This window comes from Rhipicephalus microplus, chromosome 10 (assembly GCF_043290135.1).
Source record: "Rhipicephalus microplus isolate Deutch F79 chromosome 10, USDA_Rmic, whole genome shotgun sequence".
Taxonomy (NCBI): Eukaryota; Metazoa; Arthropoda; class Arachnida; order Ixodida; family Ixodidae; genus Rhipicephalus; species Rhipicephalus microplus.
This window is the reverse complement of record NC_134709.1, coordinates 66,568,224-66,592,692: the sequence shown is the minus strand read 5'-3', so window position 1 is coordinate 66,592,692 and position 24,469 is coordinate 66,568,224. Positions and strand designations below refer to the sequence as shown.

Here is a 24,469-nt window from a genome sequence, read left to right as displayed (position 1 = left end):
ATTATTCTGCCGTCAGTGTAAGCATTATCACTCACCACTGTCGAAAATTGCGTTGTATTGGGTTTTACCGCAGTATAGTTTTGCGTGCAAAATACTCAAGCGTCGGGCTTGTCATCCATCCATGGATCTCACGAGGCGTTATCACGCTCACATTCTAGCGCTCACTACAGACCACCAAAAGGCAGCAATGCTCAAGGTCAGGTTAAAATTAATGAACAAGGTCTAATGTATTAAAATCAACAAAATTAACTCAAAAAGATGCTCGAAGAAATTGAGAATCGCTAAAAAAAGTTTGAGAAATCTGTGACTGACTGTGGGGCCGCTCCTGAGAGGGCGCCATCACCTCACTGACGAGGTGATGACGCCCTCTCTGGAGCGGCCCCGCAGTCACCTTTCTCCTACGCTTCGCAGGCGCTGCGTCGCTACATCTGATGGATGAAACAACCTGACGGATCTCGCGGCCACCGACGCGTATATCTTCGCTGCCTTAACCAGCGGCAAGCCGATAAAGCGAAGTGTAGCACCACGTCACACACTGAGTTTGTGTATCTACCTAACAAGATTCTGCCAGCACAGAGAAATCCTTCATGCTTACCACAGAAATTGTCGTCGCTGGTGCTTTGGTAAACGGGTTACGAACATCTGTGAACGGGAACAGCTGGGTGTCCGTGGGACGCACTTCCTCAGGTTTCATAGTAGCGAAGCCGTTTCCTTTTTCTTAGCATCATGAATTGCAAAAATTTAACACCGATGAAAATTATATTGTGAACTACAGACAGACAAATATATATATGATAGATAGATAGATATATAGATAGATAGATAGATAGATAGATAGATAGATAGATAGACTTCTTGGTTAAGATATAGTTTTGATTCGAAATGAGCTGAATTATGTAGATTGCGTGTGCTGAAGTACCACTTTATTTACACATTGATATTTTACTTAGCACAGCTTGTGGAGTTCAAGCAGAGCCGTTTATTTTCTTGTGTGCACTTACTAATAAACTTACTGACACTACTGCGCATTAAAAAAACGAAAGTGGTTCATTGAGTCATGAACTACGCAGGCGTCGGGCATATGCTTCAGATAATCACGCACGAATAACACAGTACAATAAAAAAAGATGAACATTCTATACATTCAATAACGATGCCTACTATTTGAAGAATATCATCAGAACTGCTTTTCAATACACCACATACGAAAAACAAGGCTTAGCAGCTGCCAAATAGTGCAGACGTTGGCCGCATCAAGGTGCTTTACTGTTCTGCAAAACTGCGATATTCTACGAACAAATGAGGAAATACATATCTTCCTATGGCGCAACGTTAAGCACCCCTAAATATGTAACTATATCGATGTAACGCTTATAACGTCCTATAACCTGCAAATTCGTTTCGGGCGCATGCCCGATGCGCGCGGACAGCGGAATGCCTTGGAGAAGCCTCTCGTGTTCCTCAGTGGGCCGTTGACGAAGAAGGGAGCCGGTGATCGCGTGCCCTTGTGCGTCCTCAGGTGCGAGTACGCGTCGTCGTAGGCCTCGCATCGACTTCGGGCAAACTCGTAGAAGAACAGCCTGTCCGTGGCGGTGTGGGATCTCGACCACGCGTCGCCCACCATCGAGAGGCTGGTGGTAGAGGGAAAGAAGCAAGTGTTGTGCCATGGAACAGATGTATATCGATTACACAGAGCTGGTATGGCTGCTTCCCTTAATTTTTGTTTTCAGGAGGCAGTCCATGAAACATACGGTTTTCTATTCTGTTGTAAAAGATACTCCACTTTGGGCAAAACTACATAATATGTTTCGTCTTCACTCCCCTAAGATCAGATTTAAACTCGCCAAACGTACTTTCTTTGGGGACTTTCTCCCTAGGATACAGTAACTGGAATGTTACATATGAATGTCAAGACTTTACACAGGGTTCAAAGAGATTCAAGCTGTAGAATCAATCAATACTTCTAAATTCCTGGTTTTTAAATTGCTTTATTTTCGTGTTGAAACAATACCCGTTTCATTTTCTATATTCGTTATTTCTATTTGTTAATTTCAAATATTTTTTTCTTCATCACTATCACCATTCTAACAGATGCAACCTAACGAAATTGAAGTATCTTGTTAGAACTAGTCGGTTCTATGCCAATCCTCCAACGTGAGTGTGTGCCACAGATTCGAGGCTCTACTACTGTTTGATGATGCGCGATGGTGTACGTTTGTCGTTAACGCTGCCGCCAATGGTCTCTGTTCGCGTTTAATGAAGCGTCTACTAATCAATTCACCTTAATAATACACTACATGTTGCAAAGCGACTATACGTGAGGGAAAGAATGGTTAGCTAAAAGATAATGCTTTTCATGGCAGTGGACAAGAGCGATGTGGTGAGTAGCCACTCTATTCCTCTTTTAGAACTGCACGAGTGTCACAGAACGAGCGCTAAAAAAAAGAGCGCGCCGCCAAATCCTTGCGACAACGGGCGGCAGAAACGCCGCGAGGTAAAAAAGAAAAAAGAAGAAAGCAAACATCCAGGGCTCCCGGGCGCGCGCTCTCCCCGCAGAAGCACGGCTTCGCAGACGATCCTCCTCACCCCACATCGGCGGCCCAGCAAGGCCGCGATTTTTCTAGAACGAAGGAGGCGGGGTCAGACCGAGTGAATCATCCTCCGGAGAGGGCAGTCGAACCGTCTCGTGCCTCTCCCCAGCCTTCGCTGCGCATCGCGCCGACGAAAGGAGGAGAACGTTCTGGAAGGTGGCGCGGAAAGTATTTAATCGAGCGGCCGAGACGAGAAATCAGGAGAAGACGGAAAGTCAGCGCCGGAGCGCGTAGGGATTCCGCCGTGGAGTCGGCGAAGGTTCTGCCCGTAGTGACAGAACAGGAGGCGACGGAAGTGAGCACCAGAGTGCGTAGAGATTCCGCCGTGTAGTCGGCGAAGTTTTGGTCCGTAGGGACGGCTCGAGCTACAGGCAAGAGCGTGGGTTTACCGCTATCGAGCGAAGACGCGGGCAACAGCTGCGTGTGGGAAGCCGACGGATTTCCGGCGAAGAAGTTTGAAGCTTGGAGAGTGGCCTATTGAAGACGGGAGTTTTCCTGGAAGAGAAACTCCGGCGAGGTTTCCTGGAAGAGAAACTTCGAGAGCTGCGGAACGACAACAACGCTGGACTTTGAGTGAGTGATTCTCGGAAACCTATTCAGACCTTTGTTCCAAGGACTTTGGACTGAATAGGTTTTCTATCGCTTTAGTCCTTAAGTGTCTTGGTTGTTCAATGCATGCGACTGCATTGTAGTGCATATTGTTGTCCGTGTCCATTGTTTCAAGTGTGGCTGATTGTATTGTGTAGTACGTTGATTGATTGGTTTGATTGGTGACATATTGTATGTAACTAGTGTGGAGTGTGCATTTTTGTGTATTATTTTCGATCTGCCATTATTGAGAATATAATTTGTTTGTTTATCAACTCTCGGCTCTGTCTTGTTCTTTGGGCCACAGCCGGCGTCCGCTGGCGCACCAATAAGGACCACTTCTAAATTGTCCACGCTTTCGTGGTGCGGTTCGGGGGGCCGATACTTCGGCTCTTGGAATTAGCCCGGCGATCGCCTCCCTAATAAACGGGACAGGTGTGACAATTAATCTGGCGTCCGCGACAGGACCTTTTGGTGCACAGTGTGTCCAAAGTAGTAAGAAAGAGCCTCGAGTTGTTGATAGTGCTATCGGAACGATTTTGTGTGTTGTTCAGTGTTCTCGTTAACGAGTGCAGGGGAGTATTCCGATAGACTGATTTAGGCAGATACTTTTTGCACGCGGCAAGGTTGTATTTGCGAGTTGCGAAACACAATGGATATCGGAAAGTTAGTTGCTCTTGGTGAAAAGATGGGTCTTTCTGGCGCCGAACTACGGAAGTGGGTCACCCAGAAGGAAAAAGAAGAAAAAGAGAGAGCCAAAGAAGAAAAAGCAGCCGAGCTGGAAAAAGAGAGGTTGGCGGTCGAAAGAGCCAAAGCGGGAAAACAAGCTGAGGTGGAGAGAGAGAGGTTGGCGGCAGAGAGGGCCAAGGAAGAAAAGGCAGCTGAGTTGGAGAGAGAAAGGCTGGCCGCTGAAAGGGCGAGAAAAGAAAGAGAAGCAAAGGAGCGACAGCTGAAAGAAGAAAGAGAGGCAAAAGAGCGACAGCTGAAGGAAGAAAGAGAGCAGCAATTGAAGTTGGAGCTGGAGAGAGAAAAGTTGGCAGCCGAGAGGGCGAGAGAAGAAAGAGAAGCGGAGATGGCTGAAAGGGAGCGGCAGCGGCAGCACGAGATGGAACTCGAGCGGCTCCGTTTGCAACAGCGAAGTGAAACTCCCGTCCAAGCTAGAGTTGAAAGCAGCGAACGGGAAGATCACGGCTTCCGCTTGAACCCAAGCAAGCTGCTCGTAGCGTTTGATGAAAGGAAGGGCGACCTAGACGCGTACCTCCACCGATTTGAGACGATTGCGAGGAGCCAGAATTGGCCGGAACAGCAATGGGCAACTGCTTTGAGTACTTGCTTGAGTGGTGAAGCGCTCAGTGTGTACGGTAGGCTGACGCCGACCGATGCAGCCAACTACGCAAAGGTGAAAGCGGCTTTGTTGAAGCGATTTAGATTTACCGTGGAAGGATTCCGGGACAGATTTCGGACAGGAAAGCCAGCTGATGGTGAGACAGCTACGCAGTATGCCGCCCGACTTTGCCATTATTTCGACAGATGGATTGAACTTTCAGGGACAGCACAGGAGTACGATGAACTTAGAGAGCTGCTAATTAAAGAACAATTTCTTATTAGTTGCCACCCAAGCCTGTCGCTGTATTTGAAAGAGAGGAAGGCGGAGTCATTTGAAGGAATGCTTGAATTGGCTGATCAATTCTTAGAAGCGCAAGGAGGAACTAATTTGGCCAAGGTCAAGAAGGATTGTCCCGATAATTCGAAGAAATTGGCTCCCGAAGAAAAGAACCGTGCACCAGAGAGCATTCCGCGATGTTTTCTGTGCAACCGAGTGGGTCATCGCGCGAAAAACTGTCGAACGATCCTTACGAGCCCTACGGTTGTAAAATGTTTCAAGTGTGGTCAGACTGGGCACAAAGCAGATGCATGTCGGAACGGAGTGAGTCAAACTCACCAGGTATCCTGTGTGCAAGCAGCACCGAAATCTGATAATAATGCCGTCACTGATGGATTCGTAGAGTTGAAGAATGGGGAGAAAATTCCTATTGTGGGTGCTGTAATGTCAAAACAGCCAACCGGTGTTACGAAAGGAATGCCAACGCTGCCTGGAAAAGTTGCGGGCAAAAAGATTACGGTGTTAAGAGATACCGGCAGTTCCACTGTTATCGTGCGGAGAAATTTGGTACGGGAGAGAGAGTTGACAGGCAGAACGAAACCGGTTTGCCTAATTGACCGTACAGTCCGGATGCTTCCCGAAGCAGAAATTGAGGTTGAAACCCCGTACTTCAGCGGGAAGGTTACTGCGTTATGCATGACGACCCCCCTGTATGACCTTGTCATCGGAAACATCGACGGGGCCCGAGGGCCGAATGATCCAGAATGTTTGGGAGAAGACCCGAAGATAGAGCCCTCGCCAACACAACGGCCGCGAGATACAAGGGAGGAGCATCCCGTGACGGATCTCACTAGAGCCCAAGGTGAAGCTGCGGCGCAAGAGACAGCGAAGGAGAAGACGATCGTGTCGAATAAGTTCGCGGGCCGAGCAACCGGACTTGCGTCGGCACGACCTCAACCGACCGACAGTGTAAAGGAGACGGAGTTGGCCAGCCGGGAAAAATGTAGAGGCATGATCAAGCGGGTAATTAAACAGACAGGACCCGTCGAATGTAATGACCCGTTAACGGTGTCGGATGTGACAACGATGGCTGAGACGCCGCCTCAGATATCGTCGTTGGAAAGGGCTAGCCGAAAGGGAACGTGGAAAAACAAGAAGTCGAGCGAGCACCGCAAGAAAGGGCGCAAGCGCTGTTCGAAGTACTCAAGATAGGTGCTGAGGTGGAATCAGAATGTGTTTGGCAGGGCTGAGTGACATATGTTGTGTTAATGTTCTTGTTATCCTGTGTCTCAAGTGTATGTCGAGTAAGTCAGTGTTCTGTGCGATGGTGTGATGTATAGTGTTGTATAATTGTTGGATAGACAGAACTTTGTACGTTTGTATTGTTTAGAATGTGTGATGAAGTGTTGTAGGCATGTACCTGTGGCTATATTTCATGTGTTGTGGAATTGAACTACCATGTACGATTGTATTGAGTGATATATTGTGAATGTGAAGTGTCATGAGCGACGGATTGTGTTACAGTCTGTGAGAATGTGTGATGACTATTCGCGCTCGTTTGTGTGGTTTTGAATATTATGAGATAATATTCTTAAAGTGGGGGGCAGTGTCACAGAAGGAGCGCTAAAAAAAAAGAGCGCGCCGCCAAATCCTTGCGACAACGGGCGGCAGAAACGCCGCGAGGTAAAAAAGAAAAAAGAAGAAAGCAAACATCCAGGGCTCCCGGGCGCGCGCTCTCCCCGCAGAAGCACGGCTTCGCAGACGATCCTCCTCACCCCACATCGGCGGCCCAGCAAGGCCGCGATTTTTCTAGAACGAAGGAGGCGGGGTCAGACCGAGTGAATCATCCTCCGGAGAGGGCAGTCGAACCGTCTCGTGCCTCTCCCCAGCCTTCGCTGCGCATCGCGCCGACGAAAGGAGGAGAACGTTCTGGAAGGTGGCGCGGAAAGTATTTAATCGAGCGGCCGAGACGAGAAATCAGGAGAAGACGGAAAGTCAGCGCCGGAGCGCGTAGGGATTCCGCCGTGGAGTCGGCGAAGGTTCTGCCCGTAGTGACAGAACAGGAGGAGACGGAAGTGAGCGCCAGAGTGCGTAGAGATTCCGCCGTGTAGTCGGCGAAGTTTTGGTCCGTAGGGACGGCTCGAGCTACAGGCAAGAGCGTGGGTTTACCGCTATCGAGCGAAGACGCGGGCAACAGCTGCGTGTGGGAAGCCGACGGATTTCCGGCGAAGAAGTTTGAAGCTTGGAGAGTGGCCTATTGAAGACGGGAGTTTTCCTGGAAGAGAAACTCCGGCGAGGTTTCCTGGAAGAGAAACTTCGAGAGCTGCGGAACGACAACAACGCTGGACTTTGAGTGAGTGATTCTCGGAAGAGTATCATTCAGACCTTTGTTCCAAGGACTTTGGACTGAATAGGTTTTCTATCGCTTTAGTCCTTAAGTGTCTTGGTTGTTCAATGCATGCGACTGCATTGTAGTGCATATTGTTGTCCGTGTCCATTGTTTCAAGTGTGGCTGATTGTATTGTGTAGTACGTTGATTGATTGGTTTGATTGGTGACATATTGTATGTAACTAGTGTGGAGTGTGCATTTTTGTGTATTATTTTCGATCTGCCATTATTGAGAATATAATTTGTTTGTTTATCAACTCTCGGCTCTGTCTTGTTCTTTGGGCCACAGCCGGCGTCCGCTGGCGCACCAATAAGGACCACTTCTAAATTGTCCACGCTTTCGTGGTGCGGTTCGGGGGGCCGATACTTCGGCTCTTGGAATTAGCCCGGCGATCGCCTCCCTAATAAACGGGACAGTTGTGACAACGAGTCATTCCAAGCAAAACGTCGAAGCCCAGAATTTCACCGCCAGTGGTTCTATCGAAAAAAAAAGATGAGTTGAACGGGGGCTGTGTTGAACGGGGATTAGCTGAACGGGGACTGAAAGACCTCGGCTTTTTGTTTAGAAAAAAATGTTTAACGATTTCGAGTACTTCGTACTCAGCTTTTCCCGATTAAAAGTGTATAAAATGGACAATTAAATCACAATTGTTGAACGGCACACTTTTAGGAGGCCATTTTTAAAAGCCTCCGTGCTGAATTTGGTTACATTTCAAATTACAGCTGCCTGTTGAAACAGCTTTAGTTGTGACAGCACTACTAAAAAAACATTGAAGAAAATAAATTGCTTCCCTTCGATCCTTTAAGCTAACGGCAAAGTGAAGAGAACGTTTCTGAAAAAATCTTACAATTTTGTTACCGCGTAAGGGAAGTAGGTACAACCAGAAGCACTGATAGGCTTTTAACTATAAATATGAATGAATGAATGAATGAATGAATGAATAAATAAATAAACGAATGAATGAATCAATCAATAAATAATATGAATGAATGAATCAATAAATATGAGTGAATCAATCAATCAATCAATCAGTAAAAAATCTGCCCAGAATGTGGGTTTGGGGCTGTGATCCTTAAACGGAGAGTTTCAGGGCGGGTTGCAGCTTTTGTTAGAAAGCTCTTTTCAGGTGGCATGTGCACGGCGTCTTTTGACCTCTTCCAGGAGTTCGTCAGCATCAGGAAGGGCCCATGGCAGCCGTATGGCGCGACCAGTATCAGCTTTTCTGACTTCTACAACCCTCCTTTTCATCATTACGTCTTGGCCCAGCGATGACATTTAATTGGGTAAGCCTTTATTTCCTAACTCAGCTAGAAAACCTTGTTAACTTGGTTTCATGATAATGTTGAGCCTAGCTGGTTTGCCTGTCGGGCGATGGGCATTTGTTCATTTGATCGGGAACGCGATACAGGGGCCCTTAGATCGAGTCCCAATTGTATCAAAATACGAGACTAACCGCTTTGTTGTTTTACGTTAACGTAAGTGCTAGAGGTTCGAAATTAATTTTAAATGTATTAATTATTGTTCGCTCCAATCGATATGTCCCTGGTAAAGCATTTCTCATGGTCATCTTACACTAATATTACACTATTTAACATTGCATTCAGGAAAACTGTTAGTAAAGTTTATGCACATATACTATACCAAACCGGGGTTCGTTTTTTAGCATAACCACGTAGTTGTATCAGTCATGCCCCTTGGATAAACTTTTCCAGTGAGCCCCTTGCCCTTCATCCAAAAAGAAAGAAATCCAAATATATTAAGCGTGTAATTTGCTGGAAATTAGTGATCAGGTGCTTATTTGTGCAATGTCCGAATGTAACTATTTCGAGGATCGGCATGGCTGGGTTAAAATACTTTGGAAGCGAAAATGACTTCAGCCACAGTTTTCAAAGAGAACACAATGCTTCGAAACTAGTTCAGCCCTTTCCACAAGGAGTGGTCATATTGGTCGCGTAAAGTATCTGAGCAGGGTTCCCGCCGGAATTTTTTTTAGATGTTTTGAGCACAGAGGGATTTAATATATTCGATTCCAATGGTATCGCTCCATCGTAACAGCTATGACGCCCATATAAAAGGGAACCAAAGCGCATGTGTTCTAGTGATCACACTGAAGTTGAATAACTTTGAGACCCCTAGATCACCTTCTCAGACATTTTTTGCATATCCAGGTGGAACCACAAGATCTCCTGTTCACTCTTTTATACATAACCAGACTGCGCGAGCCATGGTTTGCTGGTGTAACTGATACAGTCGCTGTTTATTTGGTTCCGGAGGTGTTCATATCAAAGAAGTCACTCGGAACGGTGGGTGGGTTATCAAAAATTGAAAGCAGTAGGCGATAAACCAGAGTAGAGGGTGGGGGACCTCAGCGGTGGGCGACATGTCCATACTTTACCTCCACCCACAGTGGAGAAGGCCAGCTCTTTCAGAAGGGACATAACCGGTCTCGTACTGTGGCTGGAGTAATTCAAGCTTCTGAGAACTGTTGTTCTCCGCATTGTAGTGAATGAATATATAGAACTTACTTTCTGTTGTTCGATGACAGGAACCGTTTGCGGAAGGCGTGAAGCACGGAGCGCAGAGCGAGCACGTCGATGGCGTCACGGTGCACGGACAGTTCACTGACGTGCTTGTCGCCATAAAACTGCCTCCTCAGGCAATCGGCGAGCAGTTCCATCCTCAGGTGTGCCGCGGGATACCTGGGCACAAATCGATTAGTCACATGCAAACGTTGGAATAGAATAAAATTCTGGAGTTCTTTTTTTTACGTTTCGAAACCACAATACGACTTAGAAACACCGTGTTGGGAAGTGTTGATTGAAATGTCCTAAAATTAATGACGCAGCCTGAGGTAAAGAAAACAAGAGGTAGAGAAACTTTGTTAGCGGGTACTGATCGTATTAACAGTTTCAACGAAATAACTCAACAACATACTTCATCAATATACAATTCTTATTTCCTGCTCTTTCCTAAGCGGATCATTTTTGATGTTCTTGAAATGATTTTGACAAACGAAACATGAAGAAAAAGGAACAGTGGATGGCTTAATTTTAGATATGGTGGTCCAATGCCGCCCATTTTCCATAGTGAAGGTACCCTCCCAAGCGACTATTCCCTTCGTCCTCCCAGGCATCAGGCCTCAAGTGCGCTTGTACCTATTTACCAGCAGGTCCGCGACGGTAGCAGTTATCTGCCTCGCACAGCAGCGGTGAGTGCTCGACTACATCGCCAAGGCTGTGGTTGGTTAAGGTGCACCAAGGAACCTTTATGAACCTTATGACACATCTTTCGAGATTAATATTTAAGAACAACCAAGGGTCAAGTCGGTCTACTCGTCTACCTTTTGAGGAAAACCGGCCGGTTTCTGCTCGGCACTGGAAATCAACCCCGTTACTCACCGCGATGAAAGCGAACGCTCTAGCAATGTAGCGACCCCATGTGGCCAACGGTGCGAGCGTCATCAGTTCTACTCTTTTTTTTCGTACCTCTTCTTTTCATCACCTTTCGTCGCCTCACTACCTGCAGCACAGTATGAACCAAATTAAGAAAACCACCTGAATAATTTCTACCACCTGTGGTTTAAACGAGTCCTCAGCAGTTCTTGGGGTTTGTTGAAAAACACATTTTGCGAACAGAACACAGTGTTGTGTAAAGCTCATCCAAACTTTGTTGCCGTGCACAGCACGTGCATTTTACGAACGCAGCGAAGTCACCACATTCTCAAGTGTCTTATTTTGCGGAGAAGGCACATGGGGCGTCGTGCCGGTGGGCGGGACGCCATCTGTAGGTCAACAAACAAATGGCGGACAGCTGTTTCTATAGGCTGACGAATGACACAAATCAGCAGTCGCGTTTGGGTAATGTGTGTTTCTTTCCATGAAGTACCGCCACATCCTGGTGCTTTGCTCTATATAGGGAGCTTACACGAACGGCGGCGACGCTCTGTAGCCATTTTTTTTTTGCAGCCGGTGGGCAGCCATTTTTCTGTCAGAGGTGGTCGGGGAGTGCAGCAGTGCAGTCGTGGTTGCGAACGTTGGCGTAGCTTGCAGGTTATAGCATGACGCCAATTTATTTCCGAGGAGAGTCGTGCACGATGTCAGCGTCACTAGAAAATTACACCGCAACGCTGTGCCAAGCATACATCGAGCGGTACGAAGAAGAGACGAGAATTTTCTGAGTGTAGCAATTCACGCTTCGCGCGGGCAACAGTTGCCCGCGTGACGTGGAATTGTGGACGCGCGTCGGCAGCTTCGATATTCACGAATTTCTCGTTACGAGGAAAAGGTTGATTACCCAGGAGCAGTTCAAGTCGAGAAGGGCGCCCTTGAGGGGCACAACTTTGTGACGAGTATGTGTGTGCGGGAGTGTTGGGTGGGAAAAGTCTCCACCGACACCATTATTGTCGTCACTCAAGGAAGACGCGCTAACAAATATTATATTTTGCCTTAGATACCAGCGTTTGTTTCTGCCCAGGTTAATCACTACCAGTGTGTTAACAAGCCCCCCTTCGACGTCTTGTTCACGGGCAAGAGTGATGGCGAGGTCATTGCCGCGCACTACGCATACATGGCCGGGAACGGCGAAGCCTGCTCACCTTTCACTGCACTGTTATTCTACGTGGAGTACGGCATACGTGCACAAGAATACCGCTCCTCTGTTTATGACGTCTTACTTGACTGACGATGATCACGGTGTCGGCGGCGACTTCCTTCACTCACTGCTACCACACCCAGTCACTCGTCACAAAGTTGTGGTTCTCGAAGACCTTTTTCGACTACAGCTGATTTCGCATAATAAAACTCGTCTTGAGAAAAAGAAATTTGCGACTATCGGAGCTGTGAACGCGCGTCCACAATTCCACGTCGTTTACACAGTCACCTGCACGAACCGTGAATGGACCCACTCAGCTAATTGTCGCCTCTACTTCAGACCGCTCGAGGTCTCTTTGACACGCGTTGCAGTGTAGTCCACTGTGGTGCTGATATTGTGCACGACACTCCGTGGAGTTAAATTTAGTTTGTACTCGCATCGATCACGCCTGCAAGCTACACCAGCACTCGCAAACATGACTGCGCTGCTGCACTCACAGGCCACCTCTGACAAAAAAATGGCTGCCTACCCACAGTGCATTGCGTCGCTGCCATTCGGGCAGGTTCCCTAAAGTGTGATAAGTTTACACAGTAGCAACAATAGCGCACACAAGAATCACAATGAGAGTGAGAGTCATGGCCTTTCGAACGCGTGCCGAGTGTCATGACAACGGCCTAAATAACTTTTTTTCTTTCGTCATACCACAATAGCTGCGTAGCCTCGAGCAGGCTCGTGCAGATTGAGAAAAGATAGAGAGCACTTAATGCATGCGACAAATCCCGGTGACTCCACTCATTCTTTCGAAATCCGAGTAGTCTTCGTGTTCCTGACAGTCAATAGACTCGGATGATGCGGTCATACGATGATTGCTCTGGGTATGGACACATGCCACGTGCACCTAAACGCACAAGTGCATTGACTGTTTTGGTATTGTGGTCGCCATACTGGTAGTGAAAACTACGTTAACATATTAGTCATTAAGCTACCATGGTGAATCTCTAGTAACGTATCAGTTTCATCGGCGCACGAAAAGTCAGGGTGAAATAGTGATTATACAGGAATAGTAAAACTGAAAACGCCTATACCCTGGAAATAGTATCTTGGAAAAGCCCCCGTGGGTTACCAAGGTACACCCATGGGGTCTTCCCAAGAAGCTCCATAGCAAAACAAGTAGTCTAAAGTTTGAAACTAAACCCAGCCCCAATATCGTTCGGTGACAGTATAGCTTTAGCAAATGGCTTGACCATATATTCTGCTTTCTGGGAATCTCAGATGAATTATGTTTGCCGTCCCCAGCTCAATACAGTTTCAAGTGCCAGTTTTAGGCACATCCCAAAAGTTCAAAAGAAGATAGTGACTTGAAAAAATTAATGTTTTCGAACACACTCTGTCGGGGGATCCAAATTCTCTCGAAGTGGATTCTTCTTATTCTAGGCAGCAACAACTTACACAAGCATGCCCTCAAGCAGGACAGTTGTCTTCAAGAGGACAAGATAATTACGTAAAACACTGGCTTCAGAGGCACACCGTGTTCAAGAATGATTTTTTTTCAGGCACAGTGTTACGCGGCACCACTTACGGCATCCCCAATTCGACGTGACTGCGCTCAGAACAAGTCTTCGTCCCCCCAAAATATCGGAGTTCCCATGAGTGTGAAATGAAGCGAAACATTGTAGGTGTGGTTCTGTTGTGTTTCCTTCGTGAGTTTTTGTGATATTTTGCAATATTATGGGGGGATTTCTGTAAATATGGTATTTGTAGAGTATAGATGCACGTGAAATGACGGGTGGAAGCCCATAACACATACACCTCTGCTACAGTGACTTTAAAAGGGTTGTGAAACGCTAGCTCTAAAAACACAATGCGAAACCACCGGAGTCCACATGCACTAACTAGGTGACGTCATCATAAGTAATGATTTGCCTATCGAGGAAAGCGTATCACTTCGGTACTTGTGAGTGCGTGCAATTGGGACCCCCATCAGCGTCTTTGTAATACGCAATCAGCGCTAACTTGAACTCTTTAGGTGACGTCATCATAAGCAACGTTCTTGGGGGACGCTGATCGCGTATGGCAGACGCCGATGAGCGCCTTTTGCGCACGCTCGATATGCCGTAGAGTTCCGTGTTTCTCAATGGGCAAAACATCTATGCAGGTCCACTTGGGCTGATGATATAGTTAGCGCGTGTGGCTGCCGATGGGGCCGCATTGTCGTTGTAACGCGGCCGTTTCATGACCCCTTTAAGCCCTATTCACGTTCGAACCTTTCTTCCCGTTTCACTGCATGGCTACCGCTTCGTCCACAACCGAAGCAGTCACGCCATCTACGGGTGTTCCTGGTAATCTATGCGGACGCCCATCTGTCGTCCGGCCCAGCCATGTATTAGCTCCGCTCTTTTAAACAAAGTTGAATACCAATCGCGCAGTTCATGCTTTTTTATTTTCACCTCACCTGCGCTTGAGCCGTGAGGCCACCCTGAAGAAGTATCCCACCACAACCCTGGCCAGATCGAGCCCTAATCTCGGCAGATAGTGCGCGTAGAAGGCGTCCCCGGTGAGGTCTTTATCGACGGACCCGGGTGGCACAGCTAGGTACCCTTCGTCTTCGTCCAGCCACGGCTCGTCGTTCAGCGCAGGTCCATGCCAGAAGGTCTCGAAGCCCCTGTCGACCAGCCTGCGCTGCGCGTTGCGCCACGTTGCCCCGAGGACGCCGTTCCACGATACGATGGGTGACGTTTCGGCGTCGGAGAACACTAGCTCGCTGAACTTCATGCGCAGGCTCGGCTTGCGCATCCACGCTGGTACCAGCAACTGCGGGAGAGGAGGCGTAGCATGAAGCTGCACATGCTGTGGCACTCGGTGACACAGGCTTGTGAAGTTAATAACATTGGGATTTTACGACCCAAAACTAAGATACCATTGTAAGACGCGCTGCAGTGAACGGCTCCGGAAATATCGAGCGTCTGGTGTTCTTTAACATTGAAAAATACGCGCACGTCTTGCATTTCACCCCCAGCTAAATATGACCACCGCGGCTGGAATCGAATACACGTCTTTTGGGACAGCAGCCAGGCACCGTATAACAACTGTACTGATGAAATGCACTAGAGTGCATTCATCTAACCACGTTTTGTGCGGCAAAGCCACCTCACTTCGAACCTGAAATAGCACCTCCTTTTGGCAGCGGTGCCTCTCGACTCTTGCAGCTGTGCCATCGGACAGAAAACAAAAACCTTACTCCACTACAGTGCACAATGGTGAAATGCACTGAATTCAGTGTCTGGTCATCAGGTAGAGCGTCCGAAGAAGACACTCCGACACACACCTGATGCTTGAGTCTGGACACGACGTGTCTGAAGTGGTCCGCCAGCTGCTGCGTTACATTCAGCGTTGTGACTAAAGTCAGAACTTCGTCAACCACGTGGTTTGTAAGGGTGCCGATCTCACTTTCCAAGTGATGCAGACTCCTGCGGTGCAGAATAGTGAAAGCAATTTATTCAGTCTTCATTTATTCGGTTTATTCAGTATGTGCATGCGTATTAAATGTGCTCCGACAAGCGACCGCATTCAGTTTTCAATTCACGGATACTGACATTTTCATTCAAATGTTTTCACAAAACTGCATATATATATATATATATATATATATATATATATATATATATATATATATATATATATATATATATATATATATATATATATATATTGTGATGTAACGGTGAAGGCAACCTTTATTAGGCCCAGAAGACACGATGAAGCGACCACGCCCAAGGCACAGAACACAGACAAGCCAAGTCCCCACAGCAGAAGAAGATGACGACCACTCATGATGATGAATATGTGTAACGATAGTAGATGTGCTTAATGAATGCCTACACTAACTCCCCCCCCCACACGTGAAAGCGGTCATCCTGACCGCAGTTCTTGGCCGCCGTTTAAAGCGGAGATCAACGCCGTATGAAAGGCTTCATGCGGGATACGTGGACTATTTCTGCTGCCCTGTAGCGGTGGTCCGTCGGAAGAAGAATAGGTGCCACGCGATAATTCACAGGAGACGTTTGCTCGAAGACAGTGTAGGGGCCAATAAAACATAACTGAAACTTCTTGCACAGTCCGGGAGTGCGAATGGGTGTAAGAAGGAGGACTTCGTCGCCAGGGCTGAAAGACATGGCACGATGAGAGGCATCTTATTCAAGCTTGCGATCCTGTTGCTTGGCTTCAGTGTTGACGCGAGCCAGCTGGCGGCAATGAAGTAGACGAGACACGTATTCTTCACTCGAAGATTAACATGGTTTGACAGGCGCAGAGAAGAAGGAAACATCGAGGAAAGAAGAGGGGAAGCGACTGTGGACGAGGTAGAACGGCGAGTAACCGGTTGTGCGCTGTACAGAGGTATTATACGCAAAAGTGACAAATGGCAAAATGGTGTCCCAGTTTCTGTGGTCGGGTTCGATATACATCGCTGTCATATCTGACAGTGTACGATGAAAGCGCTCAGTCAGGCCGTTCGTCTGAGGATGGTAACTGGAGCTTGTTTTGTGTGTAGTGCTGGATGCCTTGAGCACTTCTTCGACGAGTTCTGAAAGAAATACTCTTCCACGGTCGCCCAGGATTACACGAGGAGCTCCGTGTCGAAGGATTATTGCTCGAAGGATGAAGTCAGCCACTTCCGAAGCTGATGCAGAAGGCACGAGAGCTGTTTCGGCGTAGCGGGTCAGGTGGTCGACAGCTGTAACTATTCATCGATTGCCCGTGAGAGTCACAGGAAGCGGACCATACAGGTCAACGCCAACTACCTCGAATGCTTGCAGGGGACACGGGAACGGTTGTAATTGTCCACTTCGAGTTGATGTTGGTAGCTTGCGACGCTGACAAAGGGCGCATGAAGCAACGTACTTCGCGACACAGGTGGACAAGCCGGGCCAGTAGTAGTGACATCTTATGCGGTCATACGTTTTCTGGAAGCCCATGTGTCCAGAAGACATGTCGTCGTGATATGTCTTGAGGACTTGTGCCCGAAGAGAGAGAGGTAGAACGGGCCCCAGCGTTGACCATCAGGGTGGTAGATACGGCGGTACAGGACGTGGTTGTTGAGCTTGAATTGCGTCAGCTGTCGGCGAAGACGGGCGTTAGGAGCCGGCAAGTCCCGTCAAGACGGTCCATGATGCGGCGACAGTAAGGGTCAGCACGTTGGTGAGATAAGAACAAACCACACTCGCTTGGAGAAGTTGGGTCCACAGTAGTTAATGGCAAAACATTTAGGGAAGAGACGGCCGAAAGCTTCTCGAGTGCGGCAGTGGCGGGTTTCTTAAGTGGCTCCGAAGAGAGCGGGCAACGTGAAAGTGCGTCGGCGTCTTGAGGTTTGCTCCCGACTTGTATGTAATCGTGAAGTCGTATTCTTGTAAGCGAAGAATCCAGCGACCAAGGCGGCCGGACAAGTTCTTGATTGTCGAGAGCTAGCACAAGGCGTGATGGTCCGTAACCACAGTAAAGTGGCGGCCGTGGAGATAAGGTCGAAACTTTAGTATCGACCATACGACCGCTAGGCACTCCTGTTCGGTGATGGTATAATTCTTTTCGGCATGGGTCAGTGCACGGCTCGCGTATGCGATGACTTTCTCACGTGAAGATTTGTCTCGCTGTAGGAGAATTCCACCATTGCCTCGACCACTAGCGTCTGTATGCAGGAGCGTAGGCGCGGTTTTGTCGAATTGGCAGAGGACTGGTTCGGATGTGAGTGCACACTTCAGTTGGGCAAATGCCGCTTCACATTCAGGAGACCACGCAAAGGCGACGCCTGATCCGAGCAACTTGTGCAATGGTGAAGCTATTGAGGCGAAGTCTCGAATGAATCGGCGAGAATAAGAAGCGAGTCCGAGGAAACTGCGCAAATTTTTGGCTTTTTCAGGACGCGGGAAGTGTTGGACAGCGGAAATCTTGTCAAGATCGGGACGAATACCGTCCTTGCTTACGATGTGGCCTAACACTTTAATCGTCTTGCTCGCAAAACGACACTTCTTGGTGTTCATCTGAAGGCCTGCGTTTGCAAGGCACGTAAGAACTTCGTCCAGTCGCTGCAAGTGCTGAGAGCAGGTTGACGAGAAAATAACGATATCGTCTAAATAGAACAAGCAAGTCTTCCACTTCAAGCCTCGTAAAACTGTGTCGATCATCCGCTCGAATGTTGCTGGAGCATTGCGAAAGCCGAATGGCATGACGTTGAATTCATACAGCCCATATGGTGTTGAAAACGTTGTCTTTTCTTTGTCATCCTCGTGCATGGGTATTTGCCAGTAACCTGAACACAGGTCTAGGCTTGAGAAGTGCTCAGCACCTTGCAGTGAATCCAAAGCATCGTCTATGCGCGGCATGGGGTAAACATCCTTGTGGGTAATCTTATTAAGTGCTCTGTAGTCCACGCGAAATCGCACGGAGCCATCTTTTTTCCTTACTAAAACAACAGGGGATGACCAAGAACTCGCGGAGGGACGTATAATGTTCCGTTGCAGCATATCGGCTACATTTTGTTCAATGATCTCACGCTCGGACGAAGAGACGCGATATGGTCGACGGCGTACGATGGAACAGCCATCGGTCTGGATACGATGCCTAATAATGGATGTCTGTCCCAGAGATGAGGAATGGGCATCAAACAATCTTCTATGCTTTTGTAGCAAGGCAAGCAACTCATCTGTCTGTGAAGAGGTCAGTTCTGGACTAATAGTCGCAGCAAGAACAGAAACGCTTGATGAACGTCCGATAGAAGGAAGGTCAGAACACGCTGGCATAAGCGGGACAACAGAGACAGGTTGAGATTCAGAAACGCATGCTATTGTGGTGCCTTTAGGAATGAGAATTTTCTCAGAAGTCTGGTTTGTAGCGTAAAGAAGTCCGGGGCCATTGTGGAACCGCGCTAGACCTGAAGCAAGGGCCATACCTCTTGCGAGACAGCGTGCAGATGGTTGGACAAACACGTCACCAGAGTTGATCACATTAGAAGTGATGGCAACTATCCGCTGATGACCAGGTGGTAGCTCGGTCTCTTCAGCAGCGAGCAAGCGAACGGGCTTGTCATCCGCATACAGGGCATAGTCAGTTTCCATCATATGAACAACATTTTCTCGACAGCAGATGGAAGCGTTCGCCGTAGACAGAAAATGTCAGCCTAATATAATCTGGTGGGCACACGAACTCAGCACAGCAAATTGTACAAAATGAAGAAGACCAGCTATGAAAACATGGGCGGTGCACATAGCGGCAGGTCTAATGGCGTCCTCTTGAGCAGCGTGCAGTGTAGGTCCATCATAAGGGGTGGTGACTTTTCACAGACGTGAGCACAAAGAACGATCAATCACGGACAAACAAGCACCAGTGTCTATTAAAGTGTCCACGTACACACCTTCTATTAAAACAGATATCGTATTATATGGACGCACTGGAAGAATTTCTGTCTTTTCATTCGATGCAGCTTTTCCTCCAAAAGCTGCAGAGGTTAGTTTTCCGGGCGTTGGTTGGTGAATTGCGAGACAGGACGCAATGGAGACGTGGAACGGCGGAGAGGTGAGGGTGAGCGGCGTCTAGTAGAGCGGTACGAAGTGGTTGGCTCAGATGTCACAGTTGGAGACGGTGAGCGGCGTAGCGGCCGATCATAAGGACGACGTTGGAAAGCGTACCAGCTTGTCCCATCATCTCGTCCGTAGGTGTCGAATCCACGACGCTCATCCTGCTGACGCTTCCGACAGACGCGTGCAATGTGGCCCCGATAGCCGCAGTAATAACAGATCGGACGATGCGGCCTTCACGGTGGGTGAAAGGGCTGGCTAGTCACACTCGGAGTCAACGAAGCCAGCAGGAGAGGCATCGGTTGTACGACGGGTGGTGAGCCAGCGAGGACTTGTGCGTACGTCGGCTGGAGTAGAGGTACTGGAGAGTCTACATACGCTGGCCCGGTCATGGACGCCAACTCCTCTTTGATAACATCGCGCAAAACAGTGTTGGAGGGGGAGGTGGACTCGGTGCCATTGAGAGGCCGAAAGATTGCAGCTCTTTCTGTATAATCGCCCGGATCATGGCACGCAATGAGGCATCAGTCGTGGTAGTGTTTTCAGCGCTGTCCGGCGGTAACCGTTGGGATTCAAGTTCCTGTAGGCGTTGGCACGTTTCAACAACGTCAGCAACTGTAGTCGGATTTTGAATGACCAAGGCATTGAACGCGACCGTGCCTATCCCTTTCAATAGATGACGAACTCTCTCTGATTCAGTCATGGACGTGTTGAAACGGTGACAAAGAGCAAGCATATCCTCTATGTACGATGTGTAGGACTCACCGCATCGTTGCTTACGAGAATCCAGTGTCTTCTTCGCGAGAGCTGAACGAACCGCCGGGGTGCCGGAAATTTGGCGAAGCTGTTGCTTGAAACGTGTCCAGTCCGTAATGTTCGTTTCATGATTGAAAAACCATGTTTTCGCTACGCCTGTGAGATAGAAAAAAACACGGCGAAGATTGGTAGGATCATCCCAGTTGTTAGTGGAACTGACTCGATTGAACTGGTCCAACCAATCCTCCACATTTTCACCTCGAAGTCCGGCGAACGTGGGCGGCTCACGCTGGTGCGCGGTGATAATCCACGATGGATAGGCCGTGGTAGCCGGGGCCGTGGAGGTAGACGCAGAAGCGCCAGTTGGCTCGTCCTGAAGCATGTTACCGGACACCTGGCACAAACGACGACCTGAGCGGAGCTCCAGGAGGCAGATCGGGCTGGGAGAGGACGGAAGATCGTAGAGCACACTCCACCACTTGGGATGTAACGGTGAAGGCAACCTTTATTAGGCCCAGAAGACACGATGAAGCGACCACGCCCAAGGAACAGAACTCAAAAAAGCCAAGTCCTCACAGCAGAAGAAGATGACGACCACTCATGATGATGAATATGTGTAACAATAGTAGATGTGCCTAATGAATACCTACAATATATATATATATATATATATATATATATATATATATATATATATATATATATATATATATATATATATATATATATCATTTTGAAGTGCACCATATAAGCAAATAAGTAAGAACACGTGACTGATATTCCTAATTGAAATACAAAAGCACATGCACCATCTAAGGAAGAAAGTTGAGGACAAAACATATTGTGCGACACTCGCAACTAACTATAATCTTGGAACATCAGCGACATGTAACACCGTAGCAACCATGCGCGCGCACATCACCTCACATGCTCGTCAGAAAACACGCGATAAGATTGACAAACAACATAAAAACAGTGACAATAGGCCACTAAGCGAAAAAAAGACCAAAAAATTGAATTCACCAACATGCATAGCAACAGATGTATCATTAATAAACGGTTCTTCCTTCTTTTTAACGCAATATGTTGTAATAATTTCATGCACCAAGGTATCATCACTCTTTTCAAGAATGGATACACTGGAAAACCTAGGCTCACACTTGCAGAAACCACAATACAGAAGGCAAATCCGCTGAAAGTGTATTTTTCACTGAAAGTTCATGCTCCATAATTCTCTCGCTTACGTACCGGCCTGTTTCGCCGACGTATACTATACCGCAACTAAGTGGCATCTCGTATACACCACGCCAACCGAGCAGGTGACATACGACCTTATGTGCCTCTTCCCACACGTGGAGGGCCTCGGTACAGTAGAAATTTGTGGGCACAGGCTAGTTAGCTTGCGTGGCACCGAGAACACCAAAGGCGAAGATTGGTAGGATCATCCCAGTTGTTAGTGGAACTGACTCGATTGAACTGGTCCAACCAATCCTCCACATTTTCACCTCGAAGTCCGGCGAACGTGGGCGGCTCACGCTGGTGCGCGGTGATAATTCACGATGGATAGGCCGTGGTAGCCGGGGCCGTGTATGTGCACAAGGTACCAAAGGTACCTTTTGCACGTATGGCATAACTATGGGCATTTTTTCTATCAGCTGCCTGTTTCTTCTCGACCTCTTTAGCTTTTTCAAGGAGGGTTTTCAAGGAGGGTTTTTTCCAGGACATTACAACGAAAACACAATCAGTGTGGCCAGCTAAACGCAGTGACCTGACCTGATTACAGAAACATTCCTGCATTCTATGCAGGCAAGACTTCGCCAGAACTCCTTCCATGCACATGGACAAAACAGTTCATTTGACAAGTTTAAACTGCGACGCATTAAACCAAAAGGTATCTTGCATGAAGGCGGACAATATGCCCGACATACAGGCGTCTCCGAGGCAGTAAGACTCAGGCCTAGAAATTTCAAACCAGGAGCTTATGCGCAAAAACAAGTCCCTCCGCATGTTGTCTAAACAGAGCTAAAACCTCACACACTGAGTTAGTGGTTGTCAAAGAAGGCTTATCTTTAAATGTCCCTAAAAAGTTACCTACAGTAAGCATGTACAGTAAGCATGTACCAACTAGACCAACAAAAAGTTTCATAAACTGATCCCTCTGTCTAGGAATCGGTATAGCACTAAAGTGAAACCTCTCTTCACAGAGACAGTTGAGCATTTATTGTGCATTGCTTCGCCGCAAGGGCCAAGGATTGAACGCCCCAGCAACAAATTGTTACGTCACGCGAAGACCCGGCAAGCATCTTAATACATTAAGCGCACCTGGAGCAGAAAGCACGCACAAAATGAGCGTGCACAAGACGAGCAGAAACTAACAACTCTCACAGCTTGGCACTTGAAAGCGCGCTGGTCAAGTAGAAACTAAGACACAAGAAACGAACGCATAAGTATACTTAGGACGAGCGCGAACTGCCGCAATTCTTGCTTTGCTTATGCGCAGCGCGCTCTTTTCACAAACGTGGCGACCTTCACGCTCTCTTTTGCGCTGTAACGTGGAAGCAAACTTGCGGTGGAATCGACAAATGAGACAAAGCGCCTCATTGACGAGATAAGTGCGTGCGCACGAGCAACCACACCTCATGGTGGCAAAAATTACACCGTCTTTTACTAAAAGGAACGCTGAGTAGAATGCGAAGACGCGCATGGATTCACCAGGGGCACCTTGCGCGATGTTAGCGCATCCTTGCAAGTGGAGCACGCCATAAAGTTTCCTACAAATACTCTAGAGAAAACACTGGCGCTGGTGACCATGCAAACTGCAACTCACGGAGCTTCAGCGAGCATGAGACTGGTGCGTATTACACGGATTTGTCCAACTTTTGTACTTTCGAGTCCGGTTGACTTCGCGTGGCTTAAACTCGCTTTGTTACGAAGCGACAATAAGGAAATATTCAGCAGTTGCGCTTCACTAGAACCGGAAATATTCCACTGCTGCGATTCGGAACTTTAACGTTTTATGCGAACGGTATGCTACAATTCTGGTTGACCTACCTGCCTTTCTATAAATTCTCTCTCTCTCTCTTTATGCTCACCATTTCAAGTCGGCTCACGAACTTTACAACCATCCGTTCTTTCAATAAAAACGAAACCAAAACACAGCAATAAACAAAGCCACATGTGCGTCTGAGGCCGGTAAGCACGAAGACGCAAATCCGAGTGTTACCAATCATTCCTAGGCTTGGCCTAGCGGTCCCGACGTCGGAGTCGCCCGCTGCGCGCTGACGCACGCCTTGCAGGACCTCAATAAAGTTTCGCAACCAACCAACTGAACAATCGCAGTGCCAGAGTTCCCTCTCATCAACCATAGGAAACTCTATGGAGCACACCATGAATCCACTGTTGTTTCTGTTGCCGTTACTCGCCCCGAACTCTTGTTGCGATCAACCCACACGGGAGACCGTTGGTTCATCGCACGTCAGCAGAATCTCATTCCCCAGCGCTATCACGTGATTGATGAGGGAGGGAAAGGGGGAGAAGCCAGCAGCGTCTCACCCAGCCCCTTAAGACATGCCGAAACGCGCTAGCACCTGAGCGCACTCTGGCAGTGCTTGGGCCAGCTGTTGCACGCGCACAGTGAGGGTGGTCACGCCACACATTACCGGATGGAACTCCGCCATGTGCTATATTGAACATCTAAAAGACTCCGAGTTATTTCGGTTGTTACCTAATGTTGGCGTTCCAAATTATGTAAGCGAACGGCTCGGCCACCAGGCGATACAGGAATCGCAGGCAGCGCAGCTCGGCCCCGTGCTCAGGTGGGTCGATGTCCTCCCAGCCCGGTAAACGTGCAATGGCCACGTCCACCAGCGCCCCGTACTTCTTCCAGTCCAGGAACGGGGAGTACCGCACGTACATCCTGCGCCACGATGATTGCCTACTCCGATGAAGTCTTGCTTTTCACCTTCTTTGTTTAGCGTTTTGCCGATTCCGACACTCGTATTTCTATCTCGACATACTTACATACATACTGTAGTGGAGAAATAAGACACAACACCCGTTTGCTAGGCCGGTTGTTCTTATTCTCCTTCGTCCTTCTCTGCTTCACGCTAGCTGGGCTCGCGCCAGTGCCTGGGCGCCACACTTCTTAAAAATAACAACAGCAACAACAACAACAACAACAACAAACAACAAACCACAACACGCACGTTTTCTTACTTCCCTGCATATTTAGCTAATTTAGATTAGAGCACTGCTCGGGCCCGCGCTGGCTCCAAAGCTCGGGTCTGGTAAGAGATTGTTGGATCGGGCTGGGGTTGGGCTTCGGGCTCGGGCCTGAGCAAGGCCCGTATCAGGCCCGGGTCTTATACGCATCGGCATAATGGCGAG

General features: G+C 48.1%; 1 protein-coding gene across 1 annotated transcript; it reads right to left on the bottom strand.

Annotated features, from left to right (window-relative positions):
• Positions 1 to 1,381: 1,381 nt before the first annotated feature.
• On the bottom strand, positions 1,382 to 23,998 carry LOC142774293 (uncharacterized). The gene is made up of 5 exons (XM_075874690.1): positions 23,808 to 23,998; positions 15,088 to 15,229; positions 14,215 to 14,573; positions 9,698 to 9,871; positions 1,382 to 1,631 (listed from the first exon to the last, which is right to left on the bottom strand). Exons 1-5 carry the CDS (start codon positions 23,996 to 23,998, stop codon positions 1,382 to 1,384), a joined length of 1,116 nt encoding a protein of 371 aa, XP_075730805.1.
• Positions 23,999 to 24,469: the final 471 nt, after the last annotated feature.

Coding starts and splice junctions, on each gene's coding strand:
- LOC142774293 (XM_075874690.1), bottom strand. CDS start 23,998: ATGTACGTGCGGTACTCCCCGTTCCTGGACTGGAAGAAGTACGGGGCG. Junction 9,872..14,214: donor GCCTCACGGCTCAAGCGCAG/GTGAGGTGAAAA, acceptor ATTTGTGCCCAG/GTATCCCGCGGCACACCTGA. Junction 1,632..9,697: donor CTGTCATCGAACAACAGAAA/GTAAGTTCTATA, acceptor CTCTACCACCAG/CCTCTCGATGGTGGGCGACG.